This window comes from Daktulosphaira vitifoliae, unplaced genomic scaffold, assembly GCF_025091365.1.
Source record: "Daktulosphaira vitifoliae isolate Bord-2020 unplaced genomic scaffold, ASM2509136v1 Scaffold_1, whole genome shotgun sequence".
In the NCBI taxonomy this organism is placed as follows: Eukaryota; Metazoa; Arthropoda; class Insecta; order Hemiptera; family Phylloxeridae; genus Daktulosphaira; species Daktulosphaira vitifoliae.
Window position 1 is genome coordinate 87,966,873 of NW_026099572.1, and position 25,410 is coordinate 87,992,282.

A 25,410-nucleotide genomic window follows, 5' to 3' on the forward strand; every position below is an offset into this window, starting at 1 on the left:
AATTTCTCATGTAAAGTCTTGAATATTCTAAAATTTTATTATTTTTTGCTTCAAACTCAAATATAGATGTTGTATTTGTTTAGTAAAAAATAAAATACAAAAGTCTTATAAAAAAACAATTCAATAATGGAAGTAATAAATGAAAGTTAGATAATTTTTTGAAAACTTTAATATTACAGATGTGTAATTCTGTTATTCTTTTAGATTTTTATCAGGTTTTGCCAGAAATTGAACAGGCAATTGATGATGCTATTTTTATTGCTATTGATGGTGAATTCACTGGTCTTCATAATGGTACAATGGTTAGTGTATTTGATACTTCGGCTCAGTATTACCAAAAACTCAGAAGTAATTGTATGGACTTTTTAATGGTTCAATTTGGTTTGTGTGCTGTAAAATATAATGCAAATATTAAAAAGTGAGTCTTGAATAGGAAAGTAAAATTAATATATTACCTAAAAGCTTTGTACTTATATATTCTATTAAATAAATTATTTGTCTATGTTTTTTTAATTTGTTCTATTTTATTAAATTATTAAATATTTAATTGTCTTTATGAATTTACTTTTTTTTTTATAATAATCAAAGTGAAATCTGGTCTAATATTAGTTTGCTTTATATATTAAATATAATTTATAATTTATAAATTTATTATTTAATTTACAAAATCAAATAAATTATAATTTATTTATTGTACTAAACAATTATTAATACTTTAAGGTTTACTTATAAAGCATATAATTTTTATACATTTCCAAAACCAATGAGTCGATATGCTCCAGATTGTAGATTTCTTTGCCAGTCATCAAGCATGGAGTTTCTTAGCAATCATAACTTTGATTTCAACAAGCTTTTTAAAAATGGTTTGTACAATAATGCATATTATTATTATTCTATTTATATCTAATATCTCCCCTTAAAAGCAATGATTGTAATAAAGAAAGTGGGATAACCTATGTAGCCTAATGTGGCAGAATTGAATCACGGTATTGGTATACCCTGGTACAATGTATTCCTAATGTGCTAAGTAGGCTGTTTACTTAATTTTATAGTAGGCCACATATATTTTTAAATTTTATAATCTTTTTCATTATATATAAACATTTTACTATCAAAAATCTAGGTATTCCATTTCTTACAATACCAGATGAACAAGTGTTACGAGATGAGTTACTTAATAGATACAAACAAAATTGTTCACAAAGCCAAACACCATCTAAGTCAGTTGATGTTATTCCAATTCCTGATAATCATAAAGCTGATATTGAAACTGCTTGGTAAGAATAAACTCTGAAACATAAGTAATATTTAACTAATACTTATTATTTTATCTAATTTTTCTAATAGTGAAAGAGTTAAAGAACTTTTAGAAGGGAATACATCTTCTGAAGTCATTGTAGCTGAAAAAACTAATTCATTCATTCGTAAACTTATTTATCAAGTATGTCATAATAATAAAATAATTAATATATTATACTAAAAAGCTCTATTCTATAGGATACTTTCTGAAGTTGTTTTTTTAAACTATAAATTATAATAAAAAAAAGTTATCATAATACTCCTTGTGTGTTGTATTAGGAAGTTTATCAACGATTTTCAGACACTAAAGTAAGCTTACAATCAAAAATAATGGAGGATTCTGGTAATGTAATGATAGCTTACAAAGGAAGATCTAAAGAATTAATGGCTAAAGAAAGAATGGAGCGCGAGTTGGCAGAATTAGAAAAAGCTGTTGGTTTTTCAGCTGTTTTAAAGAAAATTAAAAATTCTGTAAGATATATAAAATAAGATTTAAAGTTTTTTTAAACATTTAATCATTTAAAATGTTTAGAATAAACCAATAATTGGGCATAATATGACATTAGATGTTTGTCATATGATTCATCAATTTTGTTTACCATTACCTAGTGATTATATGGAATTTCAAGAAGTTGTAAAAATAATCTCTCCTTGGTAATTTTTTTTTAATTATAAAAATAGATACAAAATTTATTTAATTCTCCTTGTTATTTCTTCCTAGTTTTTATGATACTAAGTATATTAGTGGAACTGATCCTCTACGAGAATATTTTAATTCGACTGTATTGAACGATTTGCACAAGATATTATTTGAACAAAATCATAATTACACAAATTTAGGTATAAATTGTATTTTCTACTATTATAATATTTTAAAAATTATAATAATATTATGCATTTTTATATGGAAAATAGCAGTATTTCATAATAGTGAATTATAAATTGAATATTTAATCTAAGTACAGATTGTCTTTAGCCTGCTATTATTTTTTAATAAAAATTTTTCAGAACCTGAATCACCATTAACAAGCTATGCCAAAGATGAATGTAAAGCTCATGAAGCTGCTTATGATGCATACTTGACTAGTTCTGTATTTATCAATCTTTGTAATTTATTAGGTAAATTTTGACTTACATTGTGTTAATAACTTGTACTTTGTTTATTTATGTATATTATATTTATGTATATCATTAGGTATGATAAAAAAAACAGATAAACCAGTACTCCCAAGTTCACCTTGTCTTAAGTCGTATATGAATAAGTGAGTTGACTTTAAATATAGTAACATTAATATTTTTAGGGAATATGATAACATTTTATTATATAAAATTTAAACTAGTAAATGAAAAATATTCATTACTAGTATTTATATGATATTATTCTGTTTTTGTTATTATTACATGGATAGCAACAGTTAATAGTTTAGGAGTAAAAAGTTTTTTGACCAGATATTTCTCACAATGAAAAATGAAAACCCTTTTTTATTAGTTTATTATTTGAAGACATTATTAAACTTAGTTTCATACTTTTCATTGTATCATTCTTTTATTTAAATTTTTGTCAACTCAATTTATACTATTAATTCCTTTCTACAACCCCACATCTTAAAATAAAACATTTTTAATTGTGCTTGTTTTCAAAATGTTCTAAAATACTAGTTTATCTGAGAAAAAATATTCTACATAAATATCAATGTTCAACTATTTGAGATTAAATTGAATAATTTATTTTCAAGTTATTTTAATGCATTATTAAATTTTAAAATAGCTCTCCTAAAAATTGAGTTTCTTGAGATTTGGTGTTGAAAGATATTATTTATACTTCATACATAAATATGTGTTGAAAACTTACAGAATATTCAAAAGAATACTTTAATTAAAGTGAAATTATAGTTTTATCCAGTTTTAAAATATTTTTTCTATAATTGGTTATTGATGATAATCATTTTTTAAAATTAATACTGTTTACTCATACTTTTTGATAATGTATGTCATGTTACTAGTGTTGTTTTATATTATATGTATTTATAATTTTTTTAATTGATCAATATTTCAAGATTTGAATTAAAAATAAATATTTAAAGAAAAATTTTCTTTAAATTTAAGTTAATATAATTTTAACATTTTACTTTTAAAATATTAAATGATTGCTTTGTAAACATAATAACATTTATTTGTAAGAATTTTATTTCATTCATCATTTTATTACTTTGTTTTGTTAGATTATTTATGATAAGGTATAATGAAGATCCTTGCTTGAACCTTGGTGGTCCAGAATGTAAGTATATTTTTATTTATTAAAAAAAATAATATCAAATTAAAATCTTTTAATCTTTTAATTTAAATAAATATGTATGCGATTCAATTTTTAAAGTAATATTTTTTTTATTTTTCCAGCTCAAATACAAAGAAATCATGTTTATCATATAACATTTCCACCAGAATGGAAAACTATTGATATAACTAATGTATTTAGTCCCTTCAGTAAGTAAAACGACTTTTTAAAGTGTTTATTTGTTTTTAACTCATGTATTAAAAATTTAATTTATGGTCATATGATGAAAAGAATGTTATGAAAATAGTTGACATTTTGTAGCTTCATTAAAAAAAATTCATAGATATAGAATGAAATAAATCTGGTAATCATAAGGTTTCATAATTGAAAAAAAATGGCTACATAAATAACTTAAATATTGGTTCTCATTCTAAAAAAAAATTATTATATCTTACAAAAGTAAGAAGGGGATTGGTAAATTTAAAAAAATTATTAACATATGTAGACTTAATTATAATGTTTTATTTGTAATAAGTATACATTTTAGATTATGAGTTATAGGTGTAGTAATTTTCAATAATTATATCATAATGTATAATATATTTGGTAAAAAAAAATGGACAATATTATTAACTTCAGAAAAAATGATAATACGTCTTCTACTTTAAGATCAATTAAATAAAAATAAAAAATTTAAATTTAATCTTTATTAATAATATTTTTAATTTTTTTAGCCAATGTATTTATTAAGTACATAAATGATACATCTGCTTGGGTAGCCTTACGTGATGCAACTCATGCAAAAGCTTTCAATAAAATCTTACCAAAGTTACAAGCCCTTCATAAGAACATAGCTCTTGTAACATGGGCATCTTATAACAAAATTAATAATATAACTTTAACAACAAAAAGAAAAATTGACCAGTGCTCACCATCACAGGCACAAGATAATGTTGATTCATCTCAAAATGATACATCTATGATAGGCCAGTCACCTGAGAAGATACTGCGTACTTCTAAAGGGTAAAAATATAAATTAATACTTATTTAGAGTTTAAGAAACAAACATATAAGAGGGAATATAGATGTCGCATTTATCGTGGATAAGATGAAAGAAAAAAGACTTAGATGGTTTGGTCATGTTGTAAGGAGAGAGGAAATGGAAGCTGTAAGAACAGTTATGGAAATTAATGTTGAAGGATGAAGAGGTAGAGGAAGACCAAAAAAGTGACGAAGAATTGTTATTTAATTGGATATGAGGACAGCTGATGTGTGTATAGATATTATGGGAGTCGTATCAAGTGGAAGTTTACAATAAGTACCCCTAATTCTACTCCAAATAGTTGGGATAAAGGCGAGGAAATGAAGTAGAAGACATATTTAATGTTTAAGAATATTGAACTTTTATAAGGTATCAAATTAAATTAAATAATAACTAAATATGTAAATTTAATTTTAATAGACCTAGAGTTTCAAAGGGAGGTAATATTAGTCCAATATTGGAAGATGACGAATCTGTTGAAATTGGTAAGATAAAAATCATAATCAATAATTCTTTTATGTAATTTTATGCACTGAACATCAATATAATTTTTAGAAGAATCTGAAGTATCTACAGACTCTAACATTAATGCAACAAATAATACAAACTCAATGCCAAGTTACGCACAAACACTGAAAATGAATAAATCCTCTGAAACAGCTGAAATTAAAACTATTTTCCCAGTTGCTCCATGGAGCGATTAGTAAAATGGCTAACATTTATTTGTAAATAAATTAATTATAATTTATAGTAATAAAAGTGTCCAATTAATGTTACAGATGAGACATAGTTGATTTTTTTTTTATTGTAGGATTATATTAAGTACTTTGGACATTTTTTAAAATATGTTTTTCACAGTACCCTCTAGATTATTTCAGTGGTATAAAAAAATAGTGTAGGCAAAAATTGTAAGTTTTTACTCAATCCCTTTCTGGTGACACATTAGGGTTGAAATATGACATTTGAGGACAGTTTTTTTCTTTTTTGAGTTTAACTCTATAAGTAATACACTTAACATTAAAATATATAGAACTTATTATTGCCTATAGTTTTAGTTTTAGTTATTATCGAGGTGGACATAATGTCCAAGCACTCAGACCTGTTGGTTCATTGTGAGCACTTCATACCGAATTGTCTAGATTAGGTTAACTCACTTAAGTGTTATATTTGACACAGTAATTTTAAAGGTTAATAATAAACGTAACACCGTTATGGAGTTGATTTATTTTATTTTAAGCTAAAATAATATTATAAAATCTGGTGAACAATAAGGTGCGAATAAAACACAATAAGGCGCTGATGAAAAATCACACGGCACGTACGGCGGATGTAAGTCACAGATGAACTAGTTTACATAGTCGCCGACGTGTCTCGTGGTGCTGAACCCCCTGACCTGTCCTATCTACCGACCGCCGGATAAGACAAACTTGTGTTATCGTCAACACTAATGAGTGCGACGGTGGACAGCTGATAATCACGACCGGATAACGTGCTAATTCACGGTAAATGAATAGTGCGCTATTACGGGCCGTGTCATATTATACATTATACCTACATATATAGGTACATTATACCTATCATTGTATAATGGTGGATCATCAAGTCACACCTATGGATGACCAAAGAGTCCTGTCTTTTCAGTGAAATTAAGTATCTCTCTGGATCTTAGGTTTTTAATATCTTCTTTTTCAGGGAAAGGTTTACTCAGGTAGTTTGATCATAGTGTGGACAAGGCTTCACATTCGCACATAATGTGAAATGAGTCTTCCTCATCTACTCTATACTTTCTGCACAATGGTGATTCCGATACCCCCATTGTGTTAAGATGTTTAAGCAGGTGACCATGTCCTGTCAGTAGACCAGTCAAGGTACTTATTTGATGTCTAGTCATACTATTAACCCAGCAGTAGACCGGGGGTATTGATAAACATTTTAGATTGTATAGGTACTACTAAGTACTTCCAGATTTTCCTGTGTTGTTCTCTGCTCCAAGAATTGGGTAGCGCTTTGAGCGACTGCTCAGTGAGTCCTATCACTGGTTCTGGTCCAACATAAGTGTTCTCTGTTAGAAAGTCAGCATTTTCATATCCAGCGACACCGTTGTATCCTGGGACCCACGCTAGTGTTATTTTGTTGAACCTCTATAGTGACTCTAAAGTTTTCCTGCATTCGAGGACTAGCTTTGAATTCACCTGATCATTATAGAGTGCTTTCAAAGCCGCTTGACTGTCACTTAAGATAGTTATCTTCCTGTTCTTGTATACCAGCAGGTTCTGAGCCCCTATCAGTATCGCCATCATCTCTGCTTGGAAATTAGAGGGTTTTGTGCCCAATGACATACTGGCATTTATTCGTGACTTTAGACCTCAAATGCCAGAACCTACTTTCCTGATTTTTTGGATTCATCTGTATATATTACAAATCCTCCTTTTTCAGTGAGGTGGTTAATATTCCATTCTCTATGTGTAGTGATTTCTACTTTGTAGAGAATGTTATTCTTAAGAACCGGTTTGATATAGTCCAAGGGGTATTCCAAAACGCCCTGGTCTATCAATTAGTATTTTACCATATTCTGTTGTGTCACTCTCCAAAGTCCACATACCTAAATTGTGGAATCTTAGTGCTGTGGCTTTGGCGTGAGCTTTCACCTCTAGATGCAGAGGAGGCAATCCGATTAGTGCCTCTAGTGCGACCGTTGGTGTAGTTCTTAATGCTCCAGTGATGATCATAGCAGCTATTCTCTGTATGCGACTAAGTTCTTTCCTAGCTGTAACAAGTGCTGTTCTGGTCCACCAGACTAGGGCACCGTACAATATCATAGGTTTAATCACTGAAGTGTACAACCAATAAATAACTCTTGGTTCAAGACCCCATGTCTTTACTAGATCTCTGCTGCAAGTCCACAGTGTGGTCATTGCTTTTTTGATTCTTGACTCAACACGTGATTTCCATTTTAGCTTACTATCTAAGATAATACCTAAGTATTTTAATTCCGATTTTAAGCTAATTTCTTGTTCATTTAGAGTAAGAGTGCCAAGACTGTCTAGTCCTGTTCTTCTAGTAAACATAACGACCTCTGCTTTATTTGGATTAACAGATAGACCATACTTACTGCACCATATATGTATAGTGTTTAGTCTCTATTGTGCTAAATTTATCATAGTGTCTGGGAATTAACTCACCACTGCTATAACTAAGTCATCTGCATTGGCTTGTGTATAATAGTATTTGTGTATAAGCGAGTCCAATACTAGACACCATAGCAAGGGAGATAGAATCCCGCCTTGTGGGCATCCCTGTTTAACACTCTTGATTACTTTGGTTTCATTGAGCATTGTCAAAAGCCCCTTCGATGTCCAGGAATATACCTACTGCATACATTCTATAGCTTTCTCTAATTTAGTCGTTAGGCAGTGTAGAGCTGTATCAGTAGATTTCCCCGTTTGATACGCATGTTGGTTTTTATGTAAAGAGTTCCCCTTTATAAGGCTCTCCTTGATGTACCTATCAATAAGTTTTTCCATTGTCTTAAGAAGAAATGAAGTAAGACTTATTGACCTGTAGGATTTTGCTTCATAATAGTTAGTCCGGTTAGGTTTTGGTATAAACACCACCCTGACCTTTTGCAAGCTTTCTGGTTGATAACCATAGGCAAGGCATGATCTAAATATTTTGCAGAGATGGGGGACGGTTAACTCTAACCCTTCTTGCAGAAGAGCAGGGAAAATTTCGTCCCAGCCTGCAGCTTTGAAACTGTCAAAGGCTTTTATTGCCCATTTTATTTCACTTGGGGTTATCACTTTCCTGGTTAGTCTCCAATCAGCATAGGTTACATGTTTGTTCTGTGTATCATGTGACTGTTCTCTGTTGTTAATTCCAGAGTCAGGAAAATGTGTGTTCGTCAAATGTGGTAATATTTCATTATCGTTATTGATGAACATGCCGTTTGGCAGTGGTATTGTCTTGACAGTTTTGTTTGATTCATTCCTTAGTGATCGCAGAAGTCTAGTTGCTATAGGTAGTTGTTGTATATCCTCACAGAACTCCTTTCAGCTTTCTCTTTTGAACTTTTTCAATGCAGATTTATAGTTCCTTTGGGCATGCTTATAGGTTTCTCAGTGTTGTTCCAAACCTGATTTCATTACTTTATTTAACAGCTTACGTGAACTCTTTTTTAATTTAAACAGATTAGCATTCCACCAAGCTACACCCTACCCTGTACCTTTCTTTTCTATTAAAGGACAGTTTTCTTTGTAAGCCGAAACAATGGAGTCCTGTAGTATATTTACCACCCTTTCAGTACTCTGTCTCGACTCCAATCTAAATTGTAGGTTATTCAGGTCACGAGAAGGATCTGCNTGTTCTTCTAGTAAACATAACGACCTCTGCTTTATTTGGATTAACAGATAGACCATACTTACTGCACCATATATGTATAGTGTCTAAATACGGAGGTCTGTAGTCAGTAATAGATCTATTATTATGTTTCCTCTTTGGTTGATGTTACTGCTCCCACAAATAGTGCGGTGAGCATTAGCATTCATACATAGGATGAGTTCCAATTTTTCATTTTTGCAATAATTAAAAACCATTGTTAGGTCCCTACCTGGGTCTGAGGCCTCATATGGTAGATATCCTGAAACTACTATAATATTTTTATCATCGCTTAGTGTTACTCTAATATCTATCAAGTCTGCACTTGATAGATTAAGTATCAAGCTGGCTTTAACTTTATCATTAACCAAAATACAAGTTCTTGGTTTATCTACTTGTGTATGAAACAGTTTAAAATTCCTTAGATTTAGCACCTTAATCTGGTTACCATTAATCCATGGTTCCTGAATAAGTGCTATATATACTTATGTTCATAATATTATAAAAGATGAAGCAGATGACATTNGATGTACCTATCAATAAGTTTTTCCATTGTCTTAAGAAGAAATGAAGTAAGACTTATTGACCTGTAGGATTTTGCTTCATAATAGTTAGTCCGGTTAGGTTTTGGTATAAACACCACCCTGACCTTTTGCAAGCTTTCTGGTTGATAACCATAGGCAAGGCATGATCTAAATATTTTGCAGAGATGGGGGACGGTTAACTCTAACCCTTCTTGCAGAAGAGCAGGGAAAATTTCGTCCCAGCCTGCAGCTTTGAAACTGTCAAAGGCTTTTATTGCCCATTTTATTTCACTTGGGGTTATCACTTTCCTGGTTAGTCTCCAATCAGCATAGGTTACATGTTTGTTCTGTGTATCATGTGACTGTTCTCTGTTGTTAATTCCAGAGTCAGGAAAATGTGTGTTCGTCAAATGTGGTAATATTTCATTATCGTTATTGATGAACATGCCGTTTGGCAGTGGTATTGTCTTGACAGTTTTGTTTGATTCATTCCTTAGTGATCGCAGAAGTCTAGTTGCTATAGGTAGTTGTTGTATATCCTCACAGAACTCCTTTCAGCTTTCTCTTTTGAACTTTTTCAATGCAGATTTATAGTTCCTTTGGGCATGCTTATAGGTTTCTCAGTGTTGTTCCAAACCTGATTTCATTACTTTATTTAACAGCTTACGTGAACTCTTTTTTAATTTAAACAGATTAGCATTCCACCAAGCTACACCCTACCCTGTACCTTTCTTTTCTATTAAAGGACAGTTTTCTTTGTAAGCCGAAACAATGGAGTCCTGTAGTATATTTACCACCCTTTCAGTACTCTGTCTCGACTCCAATCTAAATTGTAGGTTATTCAGGTCACGAGAAGGATCTGCCCTGTAGTCGTCCCAGTTTATTCTTTTTGGATACCTATAGTACTCCGTCTCAACTTTGTTAATTTCCAAAGTGAATCGTAAGTGCCTTTGATCAGAAAGAAGGTTCGGAAGACACATTCCACCCTTTTATCTTTTGAAGTAAACTTTTTGAGCAAACTGTCACATCAATGATTTCCTACCTGTTCTTGATTACAAAGGTAGTTTTGCTACCTCTATTCAGTATACGGAAGTCTGTAGTCAGTAATAGATCTATTATTATGTTTCCTCTTTGGTTGATGTTACTGCTCCCACAAATAGTGCGGTGAGCATTAGCATTCATACATAGGATGAGTTCCAATTTTTCATTTTTGCAATAATTAAAAACCATTGTTAGGTCCCTACCTGGGTCTGAGGCCTCATATGGTAGATATCCTGAAACTACTATAATATTTTTATCATCGCTTAGTGTTACTCTAATATCTATCAAGTCTGCACTTGATAGATTAAGTATCAAGCTGGCTTTAACTTTATCATTAACCAAAATACAAGTTCTTGGTTTATCTACTTGTGTATGAAACAGTTTAAAATTCCTTAGATTTAGCACCTTAATCTGGTTACCATTAATCCATGGTTCCTGAATAAGTGCTATATATACTTATGTTCATAATATTATAAAAGATTTTATATGCAAAAAATAAATTTACTAAAGATTTTCCTCAAGATAATTATCAAAAATTTTTGGGTGGTGTTCGTCCAAGTGGAACTACTTTTCGAAGACCTGATCTATATCATTCAGCCAGACGGATGGCTACAGCAAATCTATTGTTTCAAAATATTTTTATTTAAAAAACAATTTAAACTAAGCAGCAGAAAAGAAATATCCTTAAAAGATATTTGTTGTTTTATAGTCAAATGTTACATCCAAGCTTGGTTTCCTCCTACCAACATAATAGAAGCTGCCCTCAATGATATACTATTTCTTAGAAAATTAGAAGCCTATAAATCACAAAATAAGAAAATTGCAGACGTAGCTTTAAAAAAATAATTAACTATTTATGATAATTAAATTCAGAATATATAACTTTTTCCTTGTGTCATGACCGTATACATTATAATACAAAACACAAAATGACTGAAACATTTTTAAGCACAGGTATTAATAACAGGCATTAAAAGATGATGACGATGAGGAAGAAACTGATTTAAAAAAAATTATCGATTACATTAAATGACGTTCTTAATTTTTTTCAAAAAGAACTACCTACTAATTTGATAAATTTCAATGAATTTAAATGTTTAAGCGGTTTGGAATTTCAACAAACATTTTAAGCATTGATCTAGCTTACTGGAAATATCAGGAGGATTATAAAATAGGAAATAAAATAATAAAGTCATGGTAAATAGTAAATGACACAGCAGAGAGGGAGTTAAGTTAATGAGAGCTTCCGATTCCTCTCTCCTCATAACATGACCAAACCTTCTAAGCCTATATTTTTATTATAGGTAATTTAATAATTTTCATTTTGATCTAATTTCAATCAATTCATTTAAATGTTAAGACAGTACTAGATTACCGAAAGAAATATCCCAAAGTGATAGAAAAACACTATAAAAACATAAAAGTCATATGGTGATTTTAGTAGACATTATGTTGTGCGAGTTTTAAATTAATTATTTTTTTTATAATATATAAAACAAGTTTTTTTTTACTTAATTTTAGTCAATAATAAAATAGTTTTAAATAATTTTTACGTAATATGATATTTAATAAATATTAATATTTTAAAAAATTTGTGTAAAAGAATTATTTAAACTTTTTATGAAATTTATCATGTTTTATTATTTTTCTCAGGGTATAATAAAGGTTCTATATATTTTCACGTTAAGTATAATACTTATCGAATTAAACTCAAAAAAGTAAAAACGGTATCACGGTGGGGTCGTGACACAGTGTAAACGTGGCATAGTTGGAATAACCATAGATGAAATCTGACAGTGATTAAAATCACTATCATAAGAATCTCTTTGATGCCAATCTGTAGATAATGTTTAATTTTAAGATATTGGTGAATTATTCCAAAAGCAAAATTAACTCTTATTTCCTTCATTGTTCTTAATTAGTAGTAGTTCTATTATTTATAAGTATAATATATGATTAAATATCTATTAGAGAAATTAAATATAGTAAGAAATTGATATATAGTATTTTAATTTTTACGGAGAAATTATAAAAAATTATAAAGTAGCTGTTACTTTTATGGAAAACATGAATAAAAATTGAAAGGCCCGATACAAAGCTTTTCAGAAAATAATTTGTTGTTAATTATGAATAAATAGTTTTACAAGATATTTTCAACAGAGTTAAAAGTATACTTTTCTTGTGCAATTTTCTTGACGATTTCAAAGTTGCAATTATATTTTTTCCATCACCACTAATTTTTGATATTATTACTAATTAGTTAAAAACGAGTATTAACATATAAAAAAAAATGTCATTTCTACAGGCGGATTTAAACCTCGTATCTTAAGCGTGAAAGACACAAGTGTTATCTATCTGGCAACCGTTTGTCCCATTCGCCATTTCATCAAATTGGCCATTTAAGCTAATTCAAATTTAAAGTTACTTTTTTCGACTAAAACGAAAAAAAAATTTAAATAAGTTAAATTTTATATTCTATATCAATTAGATTTATATAATATTCATGAAAATCAGTATACTCCCTTTATAAAATATATTAAAATACAATAATTTTAACATAAAAATAGCATACTTTTGACTATGATGGCCATTATCACCATAAAGACCTATATCTCGAAATTTTTTTTCTTCATAGTAAAGTATATTACATAAGCTTTAATTTAAATAAAATAAAAGTGTCAATATTTCCAGAACATTATCAAAAATTAAGTTGAAAAAGCTTCAATAGTGTGCAAAAATTTCTTTTTTAAATACCCCATGTGGGCAGGTCAAATGTCAGATTTTCCAAAAATATATATTAAATGAAAGGATAATATCTATAATTTCAATATAAGAGAGAATTATATTAATTCGCTCATTTTTCAATAAGTTATAGCAATTTTTAGAAAAAAATATGAAAAATAATGTGAAAATTTACCGATTTTAAAAATGTTTGGGGAATTTTCATAATTTACGGAGAACAAGGGCAAAATTTTCAATTTTTAATGGTAATGTCTTTAACTATGTACAATTTGTGATCTTTTGACATATTGTTGAGAAAAAACGTTCCAGCGAGAGCTAAGAAATAGTAATCATGTGGATTTTCTATAGTAAATTTAATGTAAAATTTAATTTTAGGATCTCTATATATTTTTTTAATTTTCGAATAATAAATTACTTATATCAATAATATATTGTTAATATGTAATAACGTATTTTTTTTTAATCAAAGAACAAAAATATGTTAAAATCTTACTAAAAAATTAGAAAATTTACTTTTATTAATTCTTAAATGTATCACCAAAACATGGGATTTCTAAGGGCATTGCCATTTTAATCTACAAGGTAAATGCCTATCGAAACCCCATGTTTTGCATGATTATTGACTAACATTTTTTCCTATATAAAAAGTGTAGATTAAGGTGGGGTAAGATGGTGAGGTTATGCTTCTATGATTTTTCTTGACTTCTGTGAATGGATTTAAAATCTCAAATTTGCGTAAGACCTACTTCAATATTTATTCTAATATTACAAATTTTTTCAATAATCTCTTTCGTCTTCTAAGGGGCAAAGTATGATTATTCCTGAAAATTGTCATGTTTGCATTTTCCTCAGCTATAGCGTTATATTCTCCATTTAAAAGGAATAATGGAATTTTTTTCAATTTTTGAGGATAAATATGTTCAATTGGATCATATCCATAATCTTTTGACATATCATTGAAAGAAATCAACCCGGTGAGTGCTGATAATAAGTTGCAACAGACACAAAAAAAAAACCCATCACAGTAATATTAATACCTTCTTAACTTCTTATAAAAGCTAAAAAATAAAATAAAGTAAATATTTATAAGTTATTAATACCAACAATCCTATTGTAAGATATCAGTATCACAAGTATGTAACAATAGTTTTCTTTCTGAAGCAAATATATATTTAAATTTTCATGAAATATACATTCACTTAACTTTAATGAAAAATATTTAATATAAAAATTTGTACACAAATTTATCGACATTTTGAACTCTGATAATCGTACGTATATTATTAATAGATATGCAATTGTATAAAATTCATTGCTCTAATTATAATAAATGGAGAGGCCTAACGGAAAATCGATGTTGTTATTTATTTTATAATTAACTAGGTTTGGGATATATAGGTTTTCATGTCATCTTATAAAAGTAATAGGTTTTAAGAGAGGAGGTTAAACATAATTAATATATAAAATATCAAACTATAAGCTACTTAATTTTTTTTCGCGGTTATTAAAATAATCAAGTATAAATTAACAATTAAAATTGTATTTTTGATAATTTGCCATCAATATATAATTTATATGTAAATATAAATTTTTTTTTATATAACAAAATTTCATGTACCCTGAATTCAATAAATTTTAATAACACCATTTTAAAGTATGAGAGAAATATTTAGTCCAAACGATTTTCTTTATCATACAAGTTTAATCATAACTTATACACGAAAAAAAATATTTTACAGTTTTTATTAAAATATTGACAAAATAAATATTTAGTTGGAAGAACTTACTTATAGAGTTGACTTTACTATATAGGGTTTTTAATATGTAAGGAAACGGGTTTTTATTTTTCTCATTGTTTTTAACAATTGACTTGTTTTATTACTTATTGAACGTTCTGTATAGTATTAGATAAGTATAATAAAAATATATATAATTTTGTAATTATATTAACTATAATTTCGGTTTTAGTTTTATCAGTCACAAAATTTTATTTGTGATATAATTTCTAATGAATAAATTAGTTTTTAAAAGCAGACAATGTTCAATAATTGTAAAAAAGTAAAACATAATACCTTGATACAAAAATTTACTTTTAAAAATTTATCTATACTGTACTTTCATATTTCATAATAATTTTAATTAATATAATCAAATTTATGAAACACATTTGTATTTATGAAACATCCAACTTAATATCTTATTGGTATTCAAGGTTGTCTTGAAGAGAAGGTGATATAAATCCGGGTTCGCGCCCAAATTTTATTTAATTTAGTTTTTACACTCAAGGCTACAAAGAGAATGGATAATTTTCATAAAAATATTTGCCTTTAAATAAAAATGAAAAGATTTTTAATTATTAAATCAATATTAAAACAAAATCTAAAAAATATTTTTAATATTATGACTTAATTAAATAGAGGGTAGTACATAACCAAATTTTATGGCTTGAACTAAATAAAATAATAATGTTTTATGAAAAATTATCATTTTTAATAAAAAATATTTTGTTAAACTATTATTACTAGAAAAGAGAAAATGAGTCTACAGTTAGTAAAAATGTAGTTTTAATACAATTTGTATTTTTGAAGATATTTTCAATCAACGTCCTTATGGGGAGAAATAATGTGTAATATTTGGGAAAGGAAACTTAAAACTTCAACTTTTATGTTAATGTTTTACGCTAAGAGTTTAGTTAAATATTTTAGGAGGTCGCTTTAATACCATTTAATTTTGATCATTGTGTGTTATATAAGCTTGAATGATACTTAATAATGAATTCTTTGACTGCGAATTTTATATTTTACTACTATTAAATTAGCCATTGGTTTTAAAAATTTAATTTCCAATCACCTTTTTATGTTTGAGTTGAAACTGCTACTGACAACAGCCTATAAGAAAAAGACGTAGAATAAATTTTAGCATTAGAAAAGTTGTTATGTTTCTTGTATACTAAACAATTTTTACAGTCTTTTTTTACCCTGTTTAACTAGCAGAAATCTATTAAAACTATTAGATTGATGTATTTCTTCTTGAAAGACTGTAAAAGTACTACATAGTTACTACAGAAACAATACAAATGTTATACAGCGTAATTCTTTTAACGCTAGCTAGTCGATTTCTCTTAAAATAATAATTGTTTTATCTGTTATGAAATATTTTTTATGATCATCCCTTATGTATTATAGAGGCGTCATCTTTACTTTTTAAAATGTCTAATTAGCTTAAACTAGCTTATAAAATTTAACGTGATCTAACTTAGAAAATAAATAGTCAAAAAACTTTTGGTCTAATACTTTACAAGTTATTAGCATTTTAAAATATAGACCGAAGATGAAGAGAAGATGTTGCTATTTTTAATTTAAATTAACCTAATTAAGAAGATTATAGGTCGATAACAACTTTTAAACTAGTGCTTCGGAAGATATTGACAATTTTGCATCTATGTGGGAGGAAAAGAGTGACCAAGAAATGACTAATGATAAAAATAGCAACATCTTTTCTTCATCTTCGGTCTATATTTTAAAATGCTAATAACTTGTAAAGTATTAGACCAAAAGTTTTTTGACTATTTATTTTCTAAGTTAGATCACGTTAAATTTTATAAGCTAGTTTAAGCTAATTAGACATTTTAAAAAGTAAAGATGACGCCTCTATAGTACATAAGGGATGAACATAAAAAATATATCATAACAGATAAATGAAGAAACATATATACCAACATAAAAAAAAAAAAAAATAACTGTTATAAGAGTAATTGAGTGGCTAGCACCAAAAGAATCACTCAATATATATTTTACAACATACATAACTATGTCAAATTTTCTTAAATAATGATTTGAATAACACTCAACCAAGACAATATATTTTTTAACATATTCTATATTCTCTAATTGAAAATTATAAACGAAAACGATTTTTTTATGCTATTCATGATTTAGAAGTGACGAACTAAATAAAAAGTTTTGAAACTGGAAAATTACTTTTTGCTTCCGCAGAATTTTTTGAAACTATTGAACTGAATTTATTTTAAATATATTAAAATTTTAAAGTAATATAAATAAAACATTTAAACATAAGTTATTACGGTGCTAAAAACCATAAAAAATCTATTTAAAACAGTATAATTATTCAAAACAATGATATTACTTAAATAAATGGACATTGTTGAATGTATATTGAATTCCCCAATAAAATATCCATATGTTAAATAAAATTTTAGTTAAATTGTTAGAAAATAAAATTCCTAATACTTCACTTTAATTGGAAAAAATTATTCTTTCAATAAAATTATTAGTGTAGTTATTAAAATTAAAATAATATCTTTATTTTAAATTTTTATACGCTAAAAACCTAGTCCAAATTAAATCGAAGACAGTGTAGTCAAGCTGAACAATCTAAAAAAACTTTTATGTTGTGACTGATATGTGACTATGGTTTATTATTTTTAACTTATTATTTTTAATAACATGTATCTGATTTTCGTTATTGTTACTGTAACTTCTGATCGGTTTTTTTCTGCTTCTATTTTAAAATTAAAAACATTACAATAATAATTAAATATAAAGTATTTTATATTTGATTAGACAAATATATTTCAACGCTATTTATAAATAACATTAAGGTATATTTTAAATCATCGGCTAAGTTTTGAATTTTTTTTGTTTTTGAGAGAGGAGAGGTGAATCTACTTAATTTTTAAGAGTTGAGTTGAATTGTTAAGAAGAGTTCAATCATTGAATCATTGAATTCAACCGTTTTGGGGATGGCAAGGATCAAACAACATTTTAATTTGATTGTAAAATTTCAAATTGTAATGTAATATGATTTATGTAGGATTCTTACTATATAGTGTCGTGTTGCATAATTAAATAAAAATTTAATCTAATATACCTTGGATTCTTAATCACTTTTGAAATAAACTTATTGATTTGTCGTCGAAGGGCTTGCTGGTATTTGGGACTTAGCAGGCCAGTAGGACTAAGTTTCAAAAATGTGACCACCACTGTTGGTCCGGTAAATCCCCAACACCAAACATGCATTACTAAATAATTTTATTAATTATTGATCAATGTCGATAGTTTTTGTTATAAAATTCAACCTGAAAAAAGTAAGTTACGGAATAAAATAATAACGTTGCCAGGATTAGAGGGAGGAAATATTATTCTTAATTTCAGAAGTATTAATTTTTTTTATTTACAAGAAATATTATTAAATTTACTTAATTTATTTAAATTAATCAACATTTTTTAAATCCTAGAATTATAACCATATAAAATATTTTATCTATAATATCGTCGGTAACGTGTCGCGGGTTCGATTCCATTGAGCTGGCTTATGTAGAGTTTCCCGTCTTTTCTTGTACTAATAAAAGTTTTTAAACAAAATAAATAACAATAAAAAATTCAAATGCACATAAAATAATAATTAAAAATTAATAGTTTCTCCAAAAATACATTTTGTATTGTTAATTAGGTATTTCAAAATTTAATATGCAGTGAGTACAGAAAACTTTTTATGTTTAATTAAAATATAATGCTATGAAAAGAAAATTATATTAGAAATAAAATTATTGTTATATTCTTTTTTTTATCGTGTTCTTGTAAACAAATATTTTAGTCAAACATATTTTTTGTATCAAGCATTAAATATGAGATCTCATGATTAGACTTAGGTTTAAGACTTAACTAAGCTTAAGATTAAGATTTAAAGTCTAAACTGTAACCTTATATATTTTTTTAAGAAACTAAACACTGTGTGTCAATTTACAAGAGTAGTATGTGTTAACGTGCGATATTTGGTTTTTTTTATATATATTTTTTACGTATATGTCGACATTTCATGAAAATGTTTGTTTTATTAGTATAATTACTTTTTCATCACAGTTACATTAATATCAAGTAAATATATGTTTTACGAATTTAAGTCTATTTTTACGTTGGACATGGTGGTGTAATCAGATGTTAAAGAATAATCTTGTGAAAAACTTTTATTAAGAATATTAACTTTTTTGAATCGCACCACAAATATTTAAAAATATTCCTGGGTTTCATTCAAGGATGCAAGTGAAATTTTTTTAGGAAACAATTAATGTGAAAATTAAGAACCTATCGTTAATTGTATGCTAAAAACTATTATACCTTGTTGTAATATATCGTTATAGTTGTAATATGAGCGTTAAATTATATTATCTGTAATATGATTTAGATGAATTCCAAGATAACTTGTATGGCATTAATGAAAATCGGGGGGATATTTCATCAAAATACAAAACGTATGGAAAAACTTTACATTGGAAAGTTGTGGATATTTTTCACAAAATTTTTACTCTAATTATTATTTTTAACTCTTATTTTGTAACCCTTTCTTTGTAATTAATTAATTAATGAAGATAAATGAAATCTAACTATCTACTGTGCTCAGCGTATAAATATATGTAAATTCGTAATTCGTGTTCATTAAGTAGATGGTTAAATTATGATTATTTAGTTATTTCATCGTTAAAAAATAAAAACTGCACACACCGATTACACCTGGCCCAATTGTTTCGCGGTCGAAGCATAATGCATAATATTATGCACTTATATGTACCTCTCCTCACCCCAACTACCAATAGTGTGGTTAGAAATGAAATAATACTGCACTCTGTTCGTTTGGACGATGATTATTTTTCCTTGGGGTCTTCGTAAAACCCCTCGGCGGAATACAACTCACATTGTATTACTCTCTGAACAATAACTTTTGTTTGGCAAAAAACACGTTGAATCTATCGCATCGAACTAAGTCTAGACTGGCGCAATACCCATAATAATAACGATATGAAAAAATGGTAAATAAAACAATTAAAGGAGCACAGAAAACTTTATTTTTCTATTGTTCGATTTCTATATGGATTTGGCATCTGCATACTTGCATTTCCTCGTATATTTGCATCAAAGTGTCCGTCTATATAAATGAAATTACAATCCTATTACATGTGATACCCGAGTTTCTAATGTTTTTCGAAGTCCAGCGTGTGAAGAATTCGTTAGGACTAACTCGAAACATTTCAACAGTATTTTATAACTATAATTGAGTATAATTCTAATCAAAATTATTTCACGTTAAAGTCTAGAAGAAGCACACAGTATTTCGACGATACAATGACTTTATTTGTGATTGAAACAATATGACTTATAATCTTGATTGCAGTAAAAGCAAGATCAAGTACAGTCGCGGGTAAAAATTTTCAACAAAATGCATGTGTGGACAAAAAACAGGTTTTTGCAATCGATCGCTTGAAATTCAATGCAGACACCTTTGTAGTAATGTGAATATGTTGTGTGCTAAACGTTAATAATCCACAGCCGTCGCAGATCGACTGGTTTTATCGATATTTTATACTTTGCCGTGTGTTGAATTTTGTTAAGGAATACTTACCCCTTATTTTCTTTTAATTGCAGCCGACCACTGTCATCAACCAAGATCGACGAATGACTTCTTTGAAATCATATTGACACGCCACATAAGCACATAGTTACACATCGAACGTATGATTGGATCCAACGGTCGCCAATGTCGAGAAGAAATGAATGCATCAGTCGATATCAGATAAACCATCGAGACAGAAGTATAGATAATATTAAATTCACGGAACGCCAATATGAGACATTATTAATCATATATATTACTTCATATCATGAAGTATGTCAACTACACAAAGTGTTTTTTCTAAGCAAATGCGATTTGTAAAAGTTGTTAAATTAGGAAAAACTATGGGAAAATGTATTATCTCGAGTTAGTTATTTTCGGTTATTAGAACTAAATTTCCGAAACTATTTAACTATGACTGAAAAGTTAGAGGATTAGTGTTTAATTTTAGTCTACAACGACCTACCCCCAACCTAATTTGTTTTGCTAGTAAAAGTCTTGCCCTGAACACCAGCAAAAAGTGTAGGTGTATGGCCATTAAACAACTTTCAAATGCATTACAGATTTTATCTACAAAGAAGTTGATTTTATTACCATAATATCAGTTGAATTAATTATTTATCGATCATGGACAATTGGCCACGAGCAAATATTATAACGATGGAAATAGAACATTAGTTATTATCACTTAAAGCATCTGTTCATTGTAATTTTTTTGTGCACTAACCAGTTTACAGACAACAATTATCGTTGTCGGAAATTACTTTGTATGTATAGACACGTTGGAAATTTTAATATCTGTTCGGTATTTTTAATTAAAGTTGGGAGTTGGTGAAAATTAGATAAATAAATATGTGCTAAGTACCTTTATAATAAAATATTACTGTGTCATAGAGATAAATATTGCAAAATTTTCAAATATTTTAAATTTGTATGGTTTTAAAATCCTTCGCGATTTTGAAAATTAAAATATTAAGTAGAATGTTAATTATAATTTTTATGTGTCTGTTTTTTTTTGGACGTGCAAATCATTGTTTTACTATCATAACCATTTTCAAACTCTCATATGGCGAATGGGGGATAAATAATGGGTCAGATAAACGTGAAGGTCAGAGAACTTGTGTTTTTTTAATTGGTTGTTGATGTTTAATTTATGCAAATAACATTGCACTAAAAACCAAATAACAATTTATTATATTTACTGTTAATTATTTCTAGTTAAAATTTAACAAAACACCTTTAATGTTTCAGACAATGCACACTAAAAAGTAATTTGAATATCAAATGTTACTTAAAAATAATTAAAAGAAATGAATGAAGTTATATAGTTTCTATTTATTTTAGCTTTATTTACTGAACACAATTTTCAATTTAAATCTACAAAGCTTTGATTTAAAATTAAACCGTATCCGACTAAGAATAACTTACTGATAGGATGTCGGCGTCTCCATGGCGCAATAGCTATCAAAATCAAAGACAGGGTCATAAACATGGAATGTTCACTTGAAATATAAGTCTCATGCGAATTCAAACAGTTATGTGGACCACACGGTATCGAAGCCTTCGGTAGGTATGGTATCGTAAAAGAAAAATTCATGAGAGTTCGGTATGGTCACGTAGTCATTGTTATCATTGACAATTTTCTCAACAGCATTAAACTTTGTTTAAAAACATGCAAAAGCCTGAACTTTATGTCAATATTTATTAAACATTTACAAGAATAACAACGGATTTTAGAGTAATATAAAAATAAAAGACATTTTTTGGCTAACTGATCAGAATGAAGTTATCAATGAAATATTTAAAATGCATAACTTGAAGATGTTTATTTCTAAAATAAAGCTTCAGTCGATAATTATATAAAAGGCATCAAGCTGACAACTTATTATTAGTTGTTAGTATAATGATAATTATTACCATCATTATTATTTTGAATTTTACACAATATATTTTAATATTAGGTTTTCATCACAATTTTTTAATCACGCGATATGATAATTATCATTGATCAAAAAATAACTTTTTTAATATTTGTACTATAATTATTGACTACTTATTATTAACTAACCAAATATTAAAACGAAAATCACCAGAATTTTTTTTATTTTATCATTTAATAAAAGCATGTACCTGATATTAATACCTTAACATGTGACTTTTAAGAAGTGGGGAAATTAATATCTATATATTCCTTAATGTGTATAAAATGTAAAAATATTGATGAATTTAAACTGATTATACAAAGTAATTTTATATAAAAATTTACAACTTGTAGTAAAGAACGATTATTGATATCATATGGTAGGTGCAAAGTTAATTTTATCATAAGTAATTTATTTATGATTACATAATTTTTCATTTGTTCAATTAAAAATTAATAAAATATTTTTGAAACAAAACATTATCTTAAGAATTATTTTCGTAAGGCATAAGAAACGTTAGCCAGCTAATAAATTTATTGAAAAAAATTATATACTATGTATCTAATTTTTGTATGACAAAATTTAAATAACTAAACTATGAAAATGAAAATACCTAAATACACAGAATTTTATAATAAATTTTTGTATTAATTATTAATGAAACAATTGCCTTAAGAAATAATTAATCTATTAAGATTAACTAGTTATTTATTAATTTTTTTATACATTGTCACTTAGTTGTTTTATTTTTCTATTTTTAATTTCAACCTGAATTTTTTCATAAAATATCAAATTTTTAATTTTTAAATGACTCGAACTATTATATTATTTTAGATGTTCATTAGATTTGCTTACTCAATAAAAATCGTTTGAAAATACACTTAAGTTTAGTTGGTCTCTTTATGGAGAATAATTAGGAGGTCGAAAATGATTAGGTAGTTTGGTTATGACTTATTTAAAAGAAATAAAAATCTTATCTGTATTACGAGAAAAATGGAGTTAATTTTACATAAAAAAATGTTATTATTATTTATAATTGCATGATTTTCTTACTTTTTACTTGGTTTTTTGACAAATTATTTATGTTAAGAATGGCATTTTCTAAAATTAATAATTTAAGACTAATTAGACTAAAATAACTATAGAGGGTGTTCAATAAGTAAGGAATCAGGTTAATTGTTATAAACAATGAGAAAAATAGAAACCTGTTTCCTTATTTACTTAACACTATATATTTGTTAGTTTTTGGGGATTTAGTTTGAATACAACGTTTAAAACGGTAACATAAGACGCAACACTATTTATCTCAATAGAATTTTTAATAATACTTCAATTTTTAATCAATTTTTGATCTAATAACATGTCAAGAGTCATAATTTTGCACATATGATTTTTGTTATAATTATTAACTGATTAGCATTATGTTATAACTTAAAATTACTCCAAAATTCTTGTATGAACATGATCTAGTATTGATATTCGAAAAACACCATACAATTTTACAATAAATAATTCATGGTAAGTTGATACACATAAATGTTATATAAATGTCAATTGTAGCTGACTAATAGTAAATACAAACTATTTTGTTCAAAATATTGCAAAGCTTAATTTAATTATACTTCACGTTGTTATTACTATATATTGAATTGCTCGGGCTCATTATATGTGTCAAATGAATTGATATAGTTCGTGACAAGGATATGCTAAAAACATTATCTGGTGATAGTGTTTTACCGGGGTCAATAAAAACTTTTCAGAAGAATATTATTATATGTTATTATTATTATTAATATTTAAAAAAAGTTATTACATAGTCGAAAGATTGACTATTGAAACGCTGAACTTAATTATATCAAACTAGCCGAAGAAGTGAAATATTCACAATACAATTATTCAAATTAAGTATACATTTAAGGGACTAGTAATTATCATTAATTTAGATTTATATATAAATTGAAAAATTGTAAACATTTTACTAATTTTAAATACTCATTAGGTTAGGTATTAGTATTTCATGTTTAAAAAATATTCATACATTTAAATGATTAGTAAATAAAATTTTATAGTTTTTTTCAATTTGTTGTTTTTTTATATTTAAGAATGTTGTCCTGTCACGATAATTGTTTTTCCAATTTATATAATTTGGTTAGAAGTGTATGCTACTAAGTAAAATTTTTTTGGTAATTTTATATTTAAAGTAACTGTTACTATTCCTCATAAAATTTTCATAATTATAATACTAAAAATAAAGACGTAAAATAATACTTACGCTAAAATGACTTGAAGACCAAAATTCTAACAAATATTGGTCGTTTTTATAGAGATTTGAACGCACGTTATCAACCTTCCACCTGCTATCACACTTGCCTTAGTATTCGTTAAATTGAATTGGGAAGCTAAACTAATAAAATGTTATCTCGCAGTTTATTATGTATTAATTTAATAACTATTAAATACTGTGTTGTAATAGATTATTTAATCAAAAATGTTATTGGCGTAACAAATAATTAAAGTTAAGAAATGATTTATCAGTTTGTCGGTCGCCCGTGTGGGGTGTGCGAATAGTATGTTAAAGCAAACTGAGCACTGGTCTTCCGAGTCTGTGTGCATGACCGTCGGATATTATTCATAATATCAGCTGAACCGGCCGGTACTTCTACTATCCCTCCACCGATACTTCTTCCTCGGTTGGACTTCTGGACATAGACTGGAAGGGAAACCCCGAGTATATGCACTCATGAGGGGTCATACGTGTACTACAGCAAGTTACAATAAGTTTAT

The 25,410-nt window shown here is 27.5% G+C and overlaps 1 protein-coding gene and 1 long non-coding RNA gene across 4 annotated transcripts; one reads left to right on the forward strand and one right to left on the reverse strand.

Moving 5' to 3' along the window:
* LOC126896302 (poly(A)-specific ribonuclease PARN-like) lies at positions 1 to 5,401 on the forward strand. 2 transcript variants are annotated; one of them, XM_050668963.1, is made up of 15 exons: positions 1 to 145; positions 205 to 418; positions 721 to 863; positions 1,124 to 1,277; positions 1,348 to 1,441; positions 1,579 to 1,770; positions 1,832 to 1,953; positions 2,021 to 2,139; positions 2,308 to 2,418; positions 2,495 to 2,561; positions 3,522 to 3,577; positions 3,697 to 3,783; positions 4,309 to 4,597; positions 5,037 to 5,101; positions 5,172 to 5,401. In XM_050668963.1, exons 1-15 carry the CDS (start codon positions 127 to 129, stop codon positions 5,318 to 5,320), a joined length of 1,881 nt encoding a protein of 626 aa, XP_050524920.1. In that variant the 5' UTR covers positions 1 to 126; the 3' UTR covers positions 5,321 to 5,401. The 2 variants fall into 2 exon arrangements, with proteins under 2 accessions (XP_050524920.1, XP_050524921.1); XM_050668964.1 differs by having other exon boundaries at positions 5,175 to 5,401.
* Positions 1,127 to 25,234, reverse strand: LOC126896338 (uncharacterized). 2 transcript variants are annotated; one of them, XR_007701824.1, is made up of 4 exons: positions 24,899 to 25,234; positions 18,188 to 18,395; positions 16,148 to 16,185; positions 1,127 to 1,290 (listed from the first exon to the last, which is right to left on the reverse strand). It is a non-coding gene; the product is annotated as an uncharacterized LOC126896338 (long non-coding RNA). The 2 variants fall into 2 exon arrangements; XR_007701823.1 differs by lacking the exon at positions 1,127 to 1,290 and adding an exon at positions 15,013 to 15,622.
* Positions 25,235 to 25,410: the final 176 nt, after the last annotated feature.